The sequence below is a fragment of the Phyllostomus discolor genome, chromosome 7 (assembly GCF_004126475.2).
Source record: "Phyllostomus discolor isolate MPI-MPIP mPhyDis1 chromosome 7, mPhyDis1.pri.v3, whole genome shotgun sequence".
Classification (NCBI taxonomy): domain Eukaryota; kingdom Metazoa; phylum Chordata; class Mammalia; order Chiroptera; family Phyllostomidae; genus Phyllostomus; species Phyllostomus discolor.
This window is the reverse complement of record NC_040909.2, coordinates 28,344,318-28,363,322: the sequence shown is the minus strand read 5'-3', so window position 1 is coordinate 28,363,322 and position 19,005 is coordinate 28,344,318. Positions and strand designations below refer to the sequence as shown.

General features: G+C 43.7%; 1 protein-coding gene across 1 annotated transcript in view; it reads right to left on the bottom strand.

The window, feature by feature from the left end:
* The window catches only part of COL6A6 (collagen type VI alpha 6 chain), a 135,291-nt gene that overhangs the window by 16,292 nt on the left and 99,994 nt on the right, over window positions 1-19,005 (bottom strand). Inside the window, exons 30-35 of the mRNA XM_028517855.2 lie at window positions 15,943-16,005; window positions 14,431-14,466; window positions 14,274-14,310; window positions 12,416-12,427; window positions 8,001-8,494; window positions 913-1,009 (exon numbers count right to left, since the gene is read on the bottom strand). Coding sequence (XP_028373656.2) covers window positions 913-1,009; window positions 8,001-8,494; window positions 12,416-12,427; window positions 14,274-14,310; window positions 14,431-14,466; window positions 15,943-16,005 — 739 coding nt within the window. The remainder of the gene's footprint in view (window positions 1-912; window positions 1,010-8,000; window positions 8,495-12,415; window positions 12,428-14,273; window positions 14,311-14,430; window positions 14,467-15,942; window positions 16,006-19,005) is intronic.

Here is a 19,005-nt window from a genome sequence, read left to right as displayed (position 1 = left end):
GTCTTCAAGGCCAAGTACAATTTTAAGAAGCAGAATAATGTGATCTGTGTTACTCATAAATGGCAGGATTTTTAAAGGTGGTGTTCTTGGATGTGATCTGGCTGCAAGGCCCTGAGCAAATAATTTCATCTCTCTAAGCCTCATTTTCCTCATCTGTAAAATGGAGCTATTAATAGTTCAAGTGTTTGGATTATAGTGATCCAAAGGAGACAATGAGAAAAATGCTTGGAACACAATAAACACAATAGCGTAGTATTAACTATCATCATCACCAGCACCAGTGTCACATAAAACAAGTAGAACAGTGCACAGTTTCTAATAAATGCTCCATAACTGAGCTATCACACCCACCAGTAATCTCAGTGGCTTTTTCTCATTTCCTAATTACCAGAACACTCACATTATTAGAACACTCAGACACAGATCGAGCCAATGTTCCAGCTAGACCTGCAGACTGTACAAAACACAACATCGCACAAACCAGCTCTTCAAACCTTCCTGATGCCTAACTTTTGGGAGTCTAGGAAGCGCCTTTCCAAAGAGAAATGCATGACTTTCTGCTAATAGCCACTTGTAAAACATTTCTTTGGGGTTGTGAACATTTGAGATTTAGAAAACACATAAATACACTCTTAGAGCATGAACAACTTGGCAGTTGGACAGGCTACATTTTTCTAAAAATCAGTGCCTGGAATGTGATCCCCGGCTGTGATACTTAGGAGGAGGCTCCAACTCGCAGCTGAAAGGCTCCATCTGGGGATGAGGCAGTGTGATGAGGTGAGCCCAGAGCCCCTGGGGAATTTCTCCCACGGCCACACGTGTCCTTGCTGCCAAGTTCCAGCCGCTCCTGCCAAGGGTGACTCAATGTGCTCAACAGACCTGGGCAAATTATGTTCTTTCTGGGGGTCTTACCATAGCAGAACGTGCACCTCTGCAGTCTCTCCAACATTGGCCCGTAGTCCGCCCCGGATGGAACCATTATTACCTGGAATGTGCCAGTGTCATCGATCTGCAAGAAGCAGAAGCCAGAGAAAGAACAGCTTAGTGGGTGGGGCTGCAAGACCTTCCCAGGGGTGCTGCTTCTGAGGTCACAGGGCCGGAGGACAGGGAGCAGCAAGTCAGCGCACTGCCTGGGTGTGAGCCCTGGTGCTCCCTTTGGCTGTTTCCTCCTCTGTAAAATGGAACCATCACACACACTAGCTAATGGGCTACTGAATGTGTTCATAATTGAAAAGCACTTACTGGCACAGGGTGGGTGCCACGTGGGTCATCAGAAACCACAAAGCACTCTCCTGTCTATTCCCTCAACAACCCAGTCAGCTTTTTCTTCTGTTTATCATCCCCATTTTACAGATGAGGAAGCTGAAGCTCAAAGAAAGTTTAGGTGTTAGGATGGCCTCAAGGTCTGGGCGGTTCTTATTAAATGCTGTTCTTGCTAAATGTTACAAGGTAGCAGAGTATTTTGCAGACTCAAGTTGAACAGGATGAGCTTGACTGGAACCTAACTGGATAAGTGTAGCCAAATGCAAAGAAGAAATCAATGTATAATTATCAAAATAGCGTATATAAGCAATGGCTAAGCCTCCCTTAAGGGAGGCAGAGCTTGTGAAGTGAACCCAGGCTCCATTACTTGCTGACAGTAAATAAAGCCACCTGACAACAGCCATGACCTTGTCTTGTGTTTTTAATAGAATGCCCTGAGCAGCAAACCCCTTAGTTTCATCAGAAAAGGACTGATCTATGGACACTGGACACAGAAGCCTTTGAGGAGCAGGATCAGAGACCCTCCCCCCACTCCCACCCCAATCTCAGAGAACCAAGAGAAATCACAGGATGCGCTTTACAATGGTCTTGGAATTCGCACTATGAACCGGACATTGGAGCTGGCTTTGCAATGTGGGCCCTCATCCACATCCAGGCAGCTCTCCTCCGAACAGCTCCTGGCCGCTTCCGACGTGGCCCCAATGTTAGTGACCCACTTGGGGCGTCTGAGGCTGGAGAGCAGGGAGAAGATAAGGAGGCTCCACACAAGGAAGAACAATGAGCTCATCAGTTAACGGACTCGGGGATCTCGGACAGCGGAAGGGAAATGGTAGGCATGATCCTAATGCCTAAGAGGTGGGGCAGATAGCATTTACTTCCCCCGTGAATCCTACTGGCCTCTTCCCGTTTCTCGGGGAAGCTTCCCACCCGAATATCATACATGGAGGGAGAACTTTGGCGGCCAAGTTTATATGGGGTGACTCCATCTCTCCAAGCAGGCTGCGCCAGGACAGATATCTGAGCCCATCAGACCCATTCTCTCAGGTGTTTCGACCTAGCATCCTGAGGTCTCTCCGTGCTCAAGGTAAATGCTAAGGGAGCTGCGGGCTCACCATCTTTTATCTTGTGGACTGAGGAGCAAGGGAAATGGGAAGGAGGGTTGGGGTGGAAGAGTTTTTTACTCAGTGTATAAGAGATGGAGAAATCTCTGCTCCCGGAATTGCTCCCTGAGAGGCCACTGTGTTTGCCTTCACAAGCCATCCGGGTCAGAGGAGGGAGCTTTCCACTAAATGCCTAGGCACAGATGTGTAGTGGAAGGAACATATAGGGCCCTGGAAAGACTGAGAGAGCAGCCAAGGCAGCAAAGGGGAGCACTGTGTGGAATGAGAGAAGAGAAAGAAAGACAAGACCCTGTGATGGTAGGGCAGTGGTGATGACAAAACAGGGATGTTTGCAGTGGAGGGCAGTGCTCTGCATTGCTCCCCGGTGCTATGTGCAAGGGATGCCTTTGAGGAAATGCTGAGTTGTGTGTCTGGGGGGGGTACAGGGTGAAAACAGAAGAACAGAGGCTGCCAACCTGGCTCAGAGGCAGAGGACACCTGGGTTATATCTGTATCCTTATGATACATTCTCCCTTGGGGTGCGTGCCCGTGTGTACTCGAGCTGGCTTAGGTTAGTTTCGGTGGTCTGTAAATGAAGAGTCTTGGCAAACGCACCAGCAGAAACAACTAGTCTGTATTGTTAATGGTTTGAACAGGTCTCCGGGCAATGTTGTGAGCGAATTGTATCTTTGCTTCGTCCGGATCTTGAGGAGCGATGCGGAAACCAATCCCAGAGAGCATGGATAGAGCACATGCTGGGGGCAGAATGCTGTCTTATTGCCAACTATTAGGGTCCAGAAAAAAAAACCCCACATAATGTCTGAGCGAGAAGAAATCTTAGAAACCATGTGACCCAAACCCACCTTCTGACAGATGAGGAAAGGGGGCCAGACAGGGGTGGGGTATGGAAGCTGCAGTCTAAGCTTTGCTCTCTCCAATGCCAGACCTGCCTCCCATCCTCTGCATGTGGTACCTTGATGACTGCAGTGTTGTGTCAGGGCTTCTACCTTAATCTGGAGCAGTGCTCCCACGATGTCATCCAGGGACTTCCACCACTGAACTAGTTTGCATCCTGCACATCTGCAATGTGACAGTGTCATGCTTCTGGCACTGGCACTAGTCGATAATTGACACTTCATAGTTAATCATGTACTGACATGTTGGGGTCGACCTGAAACATCATCCTTCTCGCTGACTACACAGCGCCGCTTTATGGGGAAAGTCTGTGGGGAGTCCATGCTCCTTGCCCTCCCTGAGCTGATTAATCTCCTAATCAATAACGCTTTCCAGAGGTGGTTTTAGAGATCACCCATCCTACTGTGCGTCACTGGAGCAACTATAGTTAGCATATGTTACAGAAAATTCCTTGAACTGAATGTGGGTTGGGAATTTAAAATAAAAGGGTCTTGTGTAAAATTATTAAAAATAAAAGGGTTCACTTTTCTTCCTGCTTTTCTGGGGATTCCAAGGAGCACCAGCGTGGATGACAGTACAGCTATACAGCCCACGGCTGTGCACAGTGGGGCATTGAGCAAATGGCTCTGGATGAGACTCTGTTCTTTCTTTCTAAACATTGTGGGGCTCCATAAATGGGTGCATGCAGGAAAAATACAATTAATGTTCTGAGTAATATTCTTTCTTCAGGTAATTCCATATTAATGAAGGAAACCCTCGTACAGTAAAAGGTTAGGCACTCAAACTGCTAACGCTTCCCGTGAAAAGTCCTACTGCACTCACTGTCTCTCTGTCTTCAATCACAAGGGTAATCTGTAATGTCAAACATTACTCTTAGTCCTTCCCCCACCTGCAAGACCAAACAGCAGAGTCAAGAAAAAAAAAATAGGCCAGCTAAAGAAGAGATATTTCTTATAAGCTTACTAGGCAGGGAGACCATTCTATGTTAGAATTGTTAATGTAGAGCAAGTATCATTTTACCAGAGGAGGTTAATTGCCAAGAGAATTTAGAGGGAAAACCTTAGTGGCAAAACAAAGTTGAGATTGAAGTTTTTCTAGGCAAAAACGGCCGTCTGTTTCAGAGGGGATGAGCAGCTGGTCACTCGGTTTGGACCCAGCGTGGAAGATTTCCAAGATGCTGATGCCACGTCCGTGTGCTGAGAATCACAGGCACATCAGACCGCCCCGTCAGAGCAGCTGCTTCCCAGCCCGGCCACACACGTCTGCTCAGGCCCCAGACGTCACACGGGACTGCTGAACGCCAGGTCAGCGGAGACTTAGAAAAGTCACGGTAGTTATGAAATAACCTCAGGTTTTAAAATACAGCCCCCAAATAAAGACGTGTTGTCATGAAAGTTTGGAGTTCTATTCTTAAAATAATAATACAGTGCAGGTTAACTGTAGGTAACCACAACTGAAGAGAATGAATAGGAGAAGAAAGAACAAGAGGGCAAGGGGAGGAGCAGTAACATAATTTCTCTTCTGTAACGTCAGGTGTTGGGCTCCCACCCACCTGTGCACATGCATTTGCTTTTACCTGTCCTGGGCAACCCTGCTCACTCTGTCCTCCATGAGCTGGGTCCCTTGGTTTTCTGCTTCACTCTGGTATCCCCAGAGCCGAGGACAGCACCTGGTATCTATGAGCTGTTCACCAAACATTTGTTGGATGCATGAACTTTGGGACCGATTCTGACTTCTGTCTGCATCTCTCACTTTTCTCTCACCCCAGTCCCAGGGGTGTTTGGAGCCAATTCTGCTCAACTTATGAGGGTCTTTGTCAAGAATTTGAACCTTCATTGGTACCCTTTTCAGATAAACTCCTTCAAGAAAGAAGCAAAGAGTCTCTAGGGTATTTGGGCAGAGTCTTTAAGGGAGATTGATAACACACAACAGGTTTAAAATAAACCAACAAGAATACATTTCCTGAAGTTCTATGCTGTGAGTGTACCGTTGTGTGAATGGTGGAATCATGTCAGTGTAATGATGTGCAATTATTTATTTGCATTAGGATATTAACGTCTCTCTTGTTTTGTGACTATAAATAAAGCCTAGGGACAGTAGAGGCTCTCAATAAACGGAGGAAATTATGAGGACTCTGTGAGTGACTGAATCCAGATACAAAATTTGGAGCTCCGGCATCTCCTAGCAGCTTCATTTGCATGGCTGGCCCCAGTCTTCCCTATTTTCTGTGCATTTCCTTTTCTGAGTCTGCTGTGTCAGCCTGTTCATTTGCATAATTCTGAGTCAGTGACGCTAATAGTGGCTTCAGTTCCTCCACAACCTAGACTTCAGTATTGTTACAGATTTCAGTTCCGCATCAAGCAAATGAATGATAATAAAGCAAAAGCTACCTCCTCGAGTGTCTACTATGTGCTAAGCACGGATGCACAGTGTTCCATCAACTCGTCTCCATAGCAACTCCAGGCAATGGGCACTGCTTTCTCCCTTCTACAGACAAGCACTCTAGTTCAACTCCCTCCTGCTTATTTGAACATCTTCACAGAAAATTATGAAGCAGGAAAGGTCAAAAGCCTCCTTAATCCTAGCCACCGGCCTCCAGGAAAGACAGACAGATGTCACTGTCAGGTGAGTGACTGCCCCTGCAAAACGGCTTCAGAAACAGGTGACGTCTCAGCCACCTACGCTGAGCCATTTAGTCTGTGCCGACAGAAAATCGACCTTGCCTTCAAAAAATTCCTTCTTAACTCTAAGCTGGAGTCTCCTACTGCTCTTAATCCCAGCTTCTTTAATACAGAATTTTGCTAAATTGGAGTTCAGCTGGCAAGCTGTCTCCAGTAAGAATGTTTCTCATACCTGGAGACAGTGATTCCGTGGCTTCTTACTTTCCTTCTTCCAAATGAAATAATTTTCAAATGTGTGGCCTTCTTGTTCAGGTTGCACCTTCCAAGACCCTTTTGCTGCTGTGCAGGGCCCCTCTTCACGGTGGCCACATGAGCGGTGGAGAACAAAACACCACATTGGCCCAGCACAGAGGCTGGAGGGACACTCACTGGGTGCAGCGGGTCTTTTGTAAGGCAGCCCTGCCCCTGACCCACTGTGGGCAGGGTGCTGGAAATGTTAGAATGGCCACTATCAAAACGGACAAGACACAGCAAGTACCGGCCAGGATGCAGAGAATAGGTGGCAATAGAAATTGGTTCAGCCACTGTAAGCAGACTGGGGTCCTCAAAAAGAAATTAAAAATAGAACTACCATATGATCCCATAATTCCCCTTCTGTGTATTTATCAAAAACCAAACCAAACCAAACGCAGAACACCAGCTAGGAAGGATACATGCACTTTATGGTCATGTGCCGTTATGTACAATAGCCAAGACCCGGGAACAACTTGTGTCCACCAGTGAGAAATGGGTGAAGAAGGTGTGGTACGTGTACATGCGATTGCTATTCAGCCATAAAAAAGAATGAAATCTTGCCATTTGTGACAACATGGATAGAACTTGAGGGCATTATGTGGAACAAATCAGACAAAGACATATGTCATATGATCTCATTTATGTGTGGAATCTAAAAATAAATCAAAATCTGAACTCATACAGAAAACAGACTGATAGTTGCCAGAGGTGTAGGGTGGGAAGATGGGTGAAATGGGTAAAAGGAGTCAAAAGGTATGGATATCAAGTTATTAAATAAATATGCCCTGGCCAGTGTGGCTCAGTTGATTGGAGCATCACCCTGTAGACCATAAGATTGTGTGTCTGATCCCCAGTCAGGGTGGGCACATACCTAGGTTGTGGGTTCGATCCCCAGTTGGCGCATGTATGGGAGGCAACTGATCAATGTTTCTCACATTAATGTTTCTCCTTCTCTTCCCCTCCCTCCCTTCCTCTCTCTAAAATCAATAAACATATCCCTGGGTGAGAATTAAAAAGAAGTACATCATTGGGATGTAATGTACAGCATGATGAGAGTTTATACTACATTGTACATTTGAGAGTTGCCAAGAGAGTAAATCTTAAAAGTTCTCATTGTAAGAGAAAACAAACTTCGTAACCACTTATGGTGACAGATGTTAAGTAGACTTTCTGTGGTGATTATCTTGTAATATATACAAATACTGAATCATTATGTTCTGTACCTGTAACTAATATAATGTTATATGTCAATTATACCACAACTTTTTTTAAAAAGGTCATCTTGATCCCAGGTTTACTTAGGAATGCTATACAATAAGAATTTAATTCTCAACCAAAGAAGCTATAACTAGAATGGCTTTCCCTTTGTAACATTCGGATAATTACATGACAGAGGAAGTTATAAAATAAGTCAATTGGTTTTCACGGTAGAGGAACAATTACTACTCTGGCCATAAAGTGACATCCAGGGATGTTTACTGGCCCTCCTGACTGAGTTTCTTTACACCCAGATGCCGCTCAGAGCAGTCCCCTGCACTAGCAGCAGAATAGCCAGCCTGGGTTCAAGTCCAGAGATTGCCGCTTCTTCACTGTGTGACCCAGGGCGTATAGGTTACCTTCCCCAGGCTCAGCTTTGTTACATGATACCTTTTAGAATTAAACAGGGTAATGCATACCAAGGGCTTAGCATGGGCCTGGTAACACTAATAAATAGTATAATTCAATCCATTCTTATAGAGGTTTCTGATTATAGTCCCTCCTCCGCACCGGGAAAAAAAAAGTCATGTGAAAGGTGTAACCCTCTTACCTCAAATGCACGCTTGATGGAGGGCACCTTGCTGAAAGCGATCACGACAGGAACGATGTCAAGGGCACTGAATTCCATGGTGGCCGTGGTGATGGACTGGCCATCAGCAGATTGACCGCTGCTGAAAAACGCGGCGATTCTTCTCGTGTGAGTGCCTGGAAGGGTTCGCTTGAAGAGGTTCCTGGAGATAAACCTCATTGCTTTGCCGATCTCCCTGCCCTCTGAGGACCTCTCGTAGGGGATGGCTGCGATTTCCCTGAGGAGGCGGTTCTTCTGGTAGGAGTCGGAGAAGCGGATGAGGTGTCTGACGCGGGAGTTGTAGGACAGGATGGCGATGCGCGCTCCCACCGGGCAGCCGCTGTCCCGGACTCGAATGCTGCGCACCAAGGAGGACATCACCTCCTTCATCTGCTGGAACTCCTGCTCGGTCACATCCTGCGACTGGTCTAAGGCAAAGACCAGCTCGGTTGGGTGCACGGGGCATTCAGGTTTTCCTAAAAGGCAAGAACATGTCTCTGATCATGCAGCGTTAAAAAAAAAAAAAAAAAAAAAAGACGCATGGAACGCAAAGTAATTTTAACTGTTAAATATTCGAATTTAAACAGTAAATAGTAATTTAAATATAAAAACATTCAAAATACTACATGTTTAAATCTTGAACACTTAAAAATGCTACTCTAAAATCTGAAATTGCTCTTGTAAATAAAGCACAAGGAAAAGTCTATAATTCAATTTGCGTTTTAATGGCATTTGTAAATTAATTACCAATTTCCTTGTAAATGATAAAGAGCTCATGGATATGCCCTTCCTTTTACTTACAGAGATTGGATTAATGGCATCCTGTTTGTTGCTGGAACTTCCCTCAGTTAAACAAGCTAAAACATAGTTTTATTACTTAGTGAGGAAATGTAACAGGGGATGAGAAGGAATGGGTAACATAGCTCTGACAAGCAGTGACACACACTATGTCACAGGTGGCAAACACAAGTCCCACAGGCCAAATCCAGCCCTCCACCTTGTTTCTACCTGGCCGCAGCACCGAGCTCCTTTACCCTAGTTAAGGAGTAGTTACATTTATACAGTCCTAAAATTACAGTCGGCCCTTTGTAGGCAACCATGAGGGTGATATGGCCCCTGGTGAAAATGAGTTTGACACCCCTGTGCTAGGCAGAACAGACACTTAGATGCCAAGTCAGCGGGCATGACAGGGAGTGTGTAGAGCCCTGGCACAGCTACTGACTAGCCGTGTGACCTTGTCCAGGTGTCTGCATCTTCTCTGTGCTTCAGTTTGCTTATCTGAGAAATGTCGGTACTCATATCACCCTCTGCGTAGGCCTGTGTTGAGGATTAAGTGAATCAACACAGGTAAAGCACATAGGATAATAGTGCCTGACACATAGTAGGTGCTCAATTAATGTTAGCCATTACTAACTATAATAATTATTATTACAGACTTTTTCACTGTGACAGAGAACTCTATCATTTTAAAGAATGAGAAACACTTTAGCTGACTTATGTAATAGCTAAAATGCAAGTTTGATCAATAAATATCTCATCACTTAGAGAAACTTTGAATTATGACGGTTAAACTCAAATGTAAGCATTACCTTCAGATTTATTCAATGATCCTAATTCCTTCATTCTAATCCCAGTTCCCTGTACTTATTGCAGTTGGCATTTTCTACTTGTCTGATTACCTGATTAATGTTTGCCTCTCCCACTAATTTAGGAAGTGTGGAGACAGGAACTGTGTCTTGATCTGCCAAGTTATTAGTCCCCATCATATATCATGGCTCTAATAGATGTTGACTGAATAAAAAAGAACCACAGGACAGTTCTTTGCCACAGGTACGGGAAGAACAACCTGTCCCAGCTGATATGGCTCAGTGGACTGAGAGCCGGCCTGCAGTCTCAGAGGTCATCAGCTGGATTCCCAGTCAGGGCACATGCCTGGGTTGTGGACCAGGTCTCCAGTTGGAGGGCATGAGAGAGGCAACCAATCAATGTTTCTCTTGGAGATCGTTTCTCTCAAACACTGATGTTTTTCTCCCTCTTTCTCCCTCCCCTCTCCTCTCTCTAAAAATAAACAAATAAAAATAAATTGCTCCTGCCTTTCAAAAAGCATTAAAAAAAGTAAAGCATCTGACTCCTAAAAAAAAAAAAAACCAAAAAAAAAACCCAAAACCAAACCAAACCAACAGCAGCAAATTTCAATAATAGGGGAGATGCCTGGTGTTGAGATGTGGGTTGGTAAAAGGAAATCTCGATGGTGTGCTTCTCTTGGAGGGGTGTCTCCTCTTCTTCACATGCCAGCAAGTCATGTTCAAAGACGATAAGCACACCATGAGGTCCACCAGGTCGCCACACAGAGCTCAGGAACTCAGAGCTGCTGGCTCCCACCCAGGCTGGCAGAGGAGGGAGTCCCTCTCCGGTGGCCAGCTGGGCCTCACTGCCCCGCCCCCTGGTGCTAGATTATCATCTCTTCTTGGTCCTAGACTTCCATGACCTTCCCAGGCTAAAGGACCAGTGAGAAGAAACATTCAACCCCAAATTAAACTCTGCATCTCAGTGGGGACAGGACAGAATTTAGTAGCCCCTAAGTCTAATTTAGTGGAGTAGCTGATTTTTAACAATTGAGGTCATGTCAGTTTTACAATCAAAATGAGTGGAATTATGACCAAACATAGAAGTGGTTCCAGCAGCTTTGTGTTTGGACTGTTCCTTGCCTATGGGAATGACAACAACTCAGCTTCAGATGTATTGTAGAGATAAAGGGGAAAAAAATTCACAGCACTGGCTGAAGATATAAGCAAATTCAGCTTTTCCAGAAAAACACCAAAGGGCTAATGCAACTTGCCAAATACATCGTCTGAAACCCAGCAAGCTGGCAGGGAGCTGAGACCGCCGAGGATGCTGGGCTGCACTGTGGGGGCACTGAGGGGCCCTCCTCCAGGCCGGGACTGTTGCACCGGGCCCAACATGGCTCTGTGGTCACACACCGTATACTGATGGTTGCTGCTCTGTGCTCACACACTGTATACTGACAGCTGCTGCTGGACACTGAGCAGGTGAACATGAGGACAGAGAGACAAACCACACCACTGACATGGAACTCACATGTAACAATGGTGGCCCTCATCCAGGACAGTCATCTTTCCCTGAAACACCACGGCACCTCCTAACTAGTCCTCTGGCTCTTACACTTATCCCACAGCAGCCCGAGGAAGCTTCAAAAAATTGTTCATGAGCTCATGCTCCTCCCTTCATACCTTCAATAAACCTTTAATACTCTCCCAGTGCAATTCAAAGACAACCCAGCTGCCTTACTATAACCTGCAAAGCTTAGCTTGATCTGCTTTTGCTTGCATCTCCATTTTTTTCAAATGCCCCCCCCCCCCCCGCCCCGCCTCCCTATGTCTCAGTCCTATGGGGCTTCCATCAATTGCTCGGAAATGCCTAGGTCTGTCTTGGCTCATGGCCCTTGCACTTGAAATTCTCTCTGCCTGGCTCTTAGAGAGCTGGCTTGTTTTTACTCTTCAGTGACTTCAGTGTCACTGCCTCAAAGAGGAGCTCTCCCTCCAAAGGAGTTCTCACCTCCCCTAACATTATTCTGTGACACCACCTCCTATTCTTGACCTCTTTCACAGCAACCATGAGTCTGTAATTCCTTCATTTGTTTACTCTCTGGAGCCCCTACTGAATGGAAACTTCTAAAGACAGGAATCATGTCTATCTTATTCAGCCTCCTGTCCTGAGTTCCTGGGACAGACTGGCACATCCTAGGCTTTCAATACGTACTTGTTGAATGAGTGAGCAAGCGATCCGAGGGCACGGATTGGTGGGTTTACATAAAAGGTATGAGGATATAAAGGTGTAAGAGGGGCACGATGAATTTGTACAAAATTAGGTAGCAGGCATTGGTAAAAAGATTTAAACAACTACACTGAAAGATATTAAACCAACTTGGTCATTACCATCAGGCATGAACTACGTGGATTTTAGCATTATCTGAGCTTGCGCATTCAGCTCACTTGCTATCTGATTATCTCTACTTTTATTTTCCACATTTCCCCCTCTGGATCTTAATTCCTGACATCCAAACTACAGAGACAATATGATAAACAGTGAGAGAGAACATGAAGGGAAGGGGATATTATTACAAAAAACCCAACAGTAAGATATGGTAATGTTAGTCATTAAAATATTAATAATAAAAAAACCCCAAACCAGTTGGTCCGGGAAACAGCTGTGAAACTCAGCTAAAACTGAGTGATTTATTTGTCTGTGCTACCAGTATGAGGCAGCAAAGACAGCCCAGGTAAAATTTGTATTGTTTGGCAGGCAATACATCATTCTTTCCAGATGTATGACATTTTGGGCTTGATTATAATATGCTATAAATAAAGATTACTCACCGTGTCCGCCAGCTGGGGAGAAGAACAAAGGAGATTAGGTTATTATCTGGTAGGAGAACAGAACTCTGCACTGTGTAGGAACATCATGGCAGCTGAGATTCTGCAGTGTGTGTTTTGTAGACAACTCAAATATCAAAGCAACAGATAGGGTTCAGAGAACATGCAGATGCACCCCAGCATCTTGGGACAAACACTGCTCCTTCCACAGGGAATAGCAAGGAAGAGGAGGGGCAATCTGCAGCCATGAATCAGCAGCCTGCAGCTCGCTGTCGGCGGAAAAGAACTTCTGCTTGTAAGGGAACATTAGGTGGCAGGGAGGTGCGCTGAATTTGGAAAGTTAAAAGGCCCTACCCGCTTTCTACCCTAAATTTTCCTCATGTAGATTTCTACATCTATTAATTATATACACACACAAACACACACGTGTGTGTATATAAACATCAGAGACAGATTTACTCTGAGGATAATGAAGCTTAAGTTTTAGGTCTGCCCTGTTCAATATGGAAGCCATGAGCTGCATGTGACTTTAAATTTTAATTAATTAAAATGAAAGGAAATAAAAAGACCAGTTTTCTAGTCCCCAGAGCCACGTAGCCAGTGGCTACCACACTGGACAGTGCATTGGAGCACCTCTATCGTTGCAGAAAGTAGACTGGATGTCACTGCTTTTGACCTCTCACCTGTCGGGGTCCCCTCTCAAGGCCCTGGGAGGGTGCACAGCCATGTGCTCATGTGAACATGCATTTCTGTGATGTGCAGAAACCATTGTGTGTGACTTCCTTTCTTGTTCTAAAGAACGCTTGCTTTTGAGATAATTTTGGACCCACGTTTGGATTTGTAATTTTCTATCAAGCCCCTCCAATTCTAAAAGATCAGGCCTCCTCATACTTGGTTGGAGGTGTCCTTGGGTCATTATAGTTCACAAGGCTTGTGTGTCAGAAAGCCTGCTGTGCTAATTTAGCCCCAAAGCACCGGTCTTCAGGCCCTATGGTGTATGTTTTGATTCCCGCCATGGATGGGTCCATTCTGCTACATAAAGGCAGGGTTGAGATCGGCCCTGCATTTAAAGCTTTTCAGTCTGTGTCTTTGAGACCAATGCTGTCTACAGAAAGGGGCTCTAACTTGTCTATTTTTCTTCCCCAAAATGTCTTGAGTGATTTTGACTTTTCCTGCCAGTCATAGCATTTAATTGGGAAGTGAATGAGTATTTATAGATGGACATTAAATAGTAACTCTCTCCTGATCTTGTACATGGAATGAATTCCTTCAATGATGGTAACATGTGTTTTGATAGAATAAGCTGCCCATCAGGGTCTTACAGCAAATTCCAAAGAGCATTTTCCAGATCAAAATGCCTGCTTGCTTACAGAATTTTGAGAAGAAAAATATCACAGGAATCCAGCATACCTTTCCAGGTATTTCCAATCTATGAGCCAGAGTTGGGACTCCTGCCCACCCACCGGGACACCTATGATCACCGCACATGTTTCTCACCAGGTGAATGCAATCTTGCCACTTAGGGTCAGGTGTTAATACCATTTGAAAGAGTTCACCGCGATGGTACACTGATTGATTTCACCCTCAGGAGAGTTCTGACCTCCTGTCTCAATGTTCCCCAGACTCAAAGCCCTAGATATACTATTACCTAGTGCTTGGAACAGGTTCCATTAGACACGCCAGCACTGAGAGAGGGAGTTAGTTCATCGTCACCAGTCTGTGCTGACTCAAAATATATGCAGTGACATCTCTAACTTTAAGAGGTTGACTGGTAAATTATCTCAATTTCAAGTGCAGAAATTGCTGCTTTTCTGTTATGACTGCTGACAACTTGCGTGATCATTTTCAGCAGGGTACTTACGACTGTGGTCCCGCACATACTGAATGAGCTCACATGTCTACAATTCAAAAATAAAACAGAGAGCATTAACCAACAGACTGCCAGGCCCTGAAGTTCAAAAAGAAAACAAACTTAATGGCATGTTTGGGACACTCTGTGGGAGCCAGGAGGTACATACGGAAAATGAAGCCAGTCCTTTGGGCCCCTTCACACCCTAGAGAAACAAAAAAAAAATGTGGTTTCACTGCTCTAGACACACACCTCAGAGGCCAGCATGTGTACCAATGTTACTCTAAGAAACTGATAACTTTGTAAAGATTTCTATTCTTATTAAGTTAGAGGGAAAGAAAGGACACATGTAGACATCCATCACCTAATTATAACCTATAAGCAGCACCACAAACCTCCGAAGACCGATTTCCTCCAGCCCCATGTCCAGGTGAGGGTTGCCCAGGATCTGAGATGAAGCTGACCAGTTGATGCTGGCATGAAAAGCTTTGGAAAAAGGCTTGTGGCTCACGGGGGTGTCCAACCTGCACCCACAGGCTGCATGCAGCCTCGGACGGCTGTGAATGCAGCTCAACACAAAATCATAAATTTACTTAAAACATTATGAGATGTTTTTTGTGGTTACGTGTCACAATGTATTTAATGCATGACCCAAGACAACTTTTCTTCCAGTGTGGCGCAGAGACTCCACAAGGTTGGACACCCCTAGTAGAACTAGGTAAGGCTGAACCATCCGTATGGCTGCCCCTCCTTAAGAGAGAGGTTGGAGTTACTCACTTACTTACTTTGCCTTGACCTCTGAGCAGCAGCTAAGCTGATCCTTAATCTGTCCCCATCATCGGTTAGGATGACAAAGGGACCAGACTCAATGTGAACATCTGGAAAGGCAATCCCACTTGTAGTCCAAAATGAATATATATTCGTATAACATATGTATATGCAAATGTGTGTCTGTCTGGGTGAGGATCAAAAGAACAAAGTGGAACTGGTTTGAAATCCATGTGTTCAATTCTGACTTTGGAACAGAAAGAGTCTGGCTATGAGAGACACCCAAAGAAAAATGCAATGGTGCTGGCTGGTGTGGCTCACTGGATTGAGCACTAGACTGAGAACCAAAGGACCACTGGTTCAATTCCCAGTCAGGGCACATGCCTGGGTTATGGGCCAAGTCGTCAGTAGAGGGCTCTAGAGAGGCAACCAAACATTGATGTTTCTCTCCCTCTTTCTCCCTCCCTTCCTCTCTCTCTCAAAATAAATAAATAAAATCTTTAAAAAAATGCAATGGAGTCCACCTAAATTCCTAAAGAAAGTTCCATGTGAATATAACTTTGATAATTTATTCACTATTTATTAATTTTCTCTTGCCTTCCTTCATTTGTTGATCATTTATTGAATATAAGAAGAGGACAAGGGTTGAACAGATGGATTTACTGACAATTGAGAAATCTCATGTTAGTCTGAATACTCTTCATTTCCTCCCTCAGTTCCCCCCACCTCCCAAAAAATGGCAACTGATATTTAATTGACATTTTTTTGCTTCCTCTTTCTGAGCCCATCAGGGTGGAAAATAGTTGCCAAGCTGCAGAGACAGAAAGCATGTCCATTTGGACAATGAAGATCCTGTGCAATGACTTTTTACTTGGAAAAGGATCTGGTGTGATTTACGGTTTTTTCAGCTTACCTTGCGTCCAGGGGGTCCCAGCTCCCCAGGGGATCCTGGTTCTCCTGGAAGCCCAGTGGATATCTTGAAGCAGAATTTATTTACTTTAAAATTGTGCATGTGCGTGTATATATATATATAAATAAATGTATGAGGGGGGTTTCAGTGTCTTAAGTTTCAAAGGCACTTTCACTTAAGAAAATTGAGATATTTATAAAAAGCCCACAGAAGGAAAAGAAGTCCTCAGGAATCACTCTTCCCGCTGCCCCCAGACCCCCGATAATGCTTGCTAACATTTTGGTGTCTTTTTCTAGTCCTTTATTTATTCTCTTAGTATTAATCTATATGTTTTTCCTTAATATAATTTTATACTTTTCCTCTGTTTCCCTTTAAACTAAACATATGTGGTATCTCTGGGCACTTTCATGTTACTCAATATTCTTTTGCAAAATCACTTTTCCTGGCTGCATAGTATCCTAATACCTAGATATACCATGGTTTATTTAATTAGTCCCTTACTACTGCCACTTAAGTTTGCTGCTATGGTAATAAGCAATGCCACTATAAAGTTGTATATGCAATTCTGGTTACTTCCTTGGGGAAGTTTGCTAGAACTAGAATTGATGGGTAAAGGAAAAAAATTTTCTCTCAATGAACTTTTATCTAAATCTAATTAGTGACTAAAGTGGAAAACAAATGAACAAAAAAAACCCCAGAAAACCAAAAATTTGAATATAAAAATCATTAAAACAGCAAAAAGAAAACATTAACAGTTGGCTAGAAATCCTTAGTGAAATGGGGAACAGTGGTGGTCATACAAACAACTGTTGTTGACATTTACTATATGCCAAGAATTTTCCCATGTTCGTTTAACAATATAATTTATCAAAGTAAAGCTAGAATTTAGTTAAAAAATTAGAACCATATTCCTTTATTCAGTTAAAATGCCACAGGATTTATAACCTTTATAGGAATAAAAAAGGAACTTGTATAAAATCAACATAATTTGTAGAAAAGCATTTCCCAAGGAATAGCAATCAATGTCCTTTGGGTATTCTGATGATATTCACAGTACGCTGGGTTGAGTAGAAAAAAAAATTACCTATCATCTTTTATTTAGAAGATACAGACTAACCTTCCAGGACAAAATGGCAGATTGAGCATATGCATTTACTCTTGAGCCTTCCCAATGCCTTACTAAAATAATAGTAAGTGGATTTTTAAAAAGGCAAAAAAAAAAAAAAAAGACAAACATGGAAAGAACGGAACAGGAGATAACAGCCATAAACCTTTGGAAGCTAGAAGGCAGATGTATACGTGTTAAAAACAATGGATCTGAAAAAGCTGAATCCTAAGTCAGCAGCAGGGAAAGCCAAGAATTCATGCATTTTGTAGCACATCCCTAGAAGGCTCAGGAAGTGTCGGCCCAGGTACCTCTAGAAGTATTGTCAGAGCAAAGGGGAGAAGCTAACTAAGGAAGACTGGCTGAAAATCATTTGAGGAATCCACCACCTCCTCTCCATTCTCTACAGCTGTGTGAATGTTCCTTCTTCTGCCCCAACACCAGACAGAAGTAAAACCAAGGTGTCTACACTAGGGATCTCGGGGAAGAGTTGAAGGCAGCTGGTACCACCCTGAGAACAGAGAGATGGAATGAAGGTATGTGAAGTAGATACAAGGCCCTTCGGCTCTTCTTTTCCATGTGGTCCCTAGAAAGCTGGCAGTCAGACCTCCACCCCAGGCAGGAAATGGAAAGAATCTTCTCAGGAGACTCTGACTAGACAAAGACAACCTCAGATGCTGGTATCAGAGGTTTGCTAAGAACTGAGCCAGACCACTCTGCAGTGAACTTGTGGTTGACTAGTCCCATTGGCCTTGAGGCTTCTGATCAGCCTTTTTGGCCTCAATTCTGAAATAGGAAGTAATACTGCAATCTCCAGACATGTGAGAAATATAGAGAAAAAGAGGGAAAAAAAACTTCAGGAAACAGACTATTTGGGCAAAGAAGACTAAAAATGCTAATTTAGATCCTTAAGAGAGGCAAGAGAAGACATTTTAGCCACGAAACAAGAGAAGAATAGTATAAAAAAAGTAATATTCAGAGAGAAAAAAATGAGCTCTTGAAAATTAAAATAGAATATTGGGAGGTAAAGTCAATGAAAGTAGAGCAAAAAGACAACCTAAAAAATTGAGAGAAGAGATGGGGGCAGAGGAATTGCCATTTTTTCCTAACAAATCTTGTGAAATCACTTGATTCTTTCAACCAGTGGTTCTGAACTAGGGAGCATTTTGAACCTCCCCACCCCCCGAAGGAGCCACTTGGCAATCTCTGGAGACATTTTTTGCTGGCATAAAGGGGAGGGAGCCAGTGGTGGCTGTTGCTGGCGTCTAAGGCAGAGATTTTCAACCCATGTGCTACAGCCCAATGGTGTGCTGTGAGGATTTTTAAAACATGCAATACCTGACCATTTGGTCAGGGGTACTGACCTCTTTTTCCTTACATTGTCAACTGAAAAAAATGACAACAGCCAACATAACAATAGCCATCTCGTGTGAATGAATCAAAATTATACACATTTTTATCAGATTGGCAAAGAATATTATATATTTTTTTGGTATGCCACAGAATTTTGGTAATTAGTTGATGTGTGCCATGAGATGAAAAAGGTTGAAAATTGCTGATCTAGTGGATAGAGGTCAGGATGCTGTGAAATCTACTGGAGTGCACAGGACAGCCCACTCACAACAAAGAGTTATCTAGCCCAACATGTCACTACTGAGTGTGAGCATCCCTGCCTTGAAGTATGAGCATTTTTTAAAGTTAATAAAAATATAAATACATGCAAACACATAAGAATACACAAAATAAGACAGACTAAAAATCAAGGCAAATTAAAAATAAAACTAGTTAGCAAAAAAAAAAAAAAAAAAACCAAGGTGAAGATTCAGAAGACAAACTAGGAGTGTAAGTATTCCAAAAGAACTAAAGAGGCCCTCCACGAGTAAGGCAACACTTGACCACAATCTTCCAACAGAATAGAAACATCAACTCTTTGAGAAGGAAAACCTGGAAGCTTTCAGTGC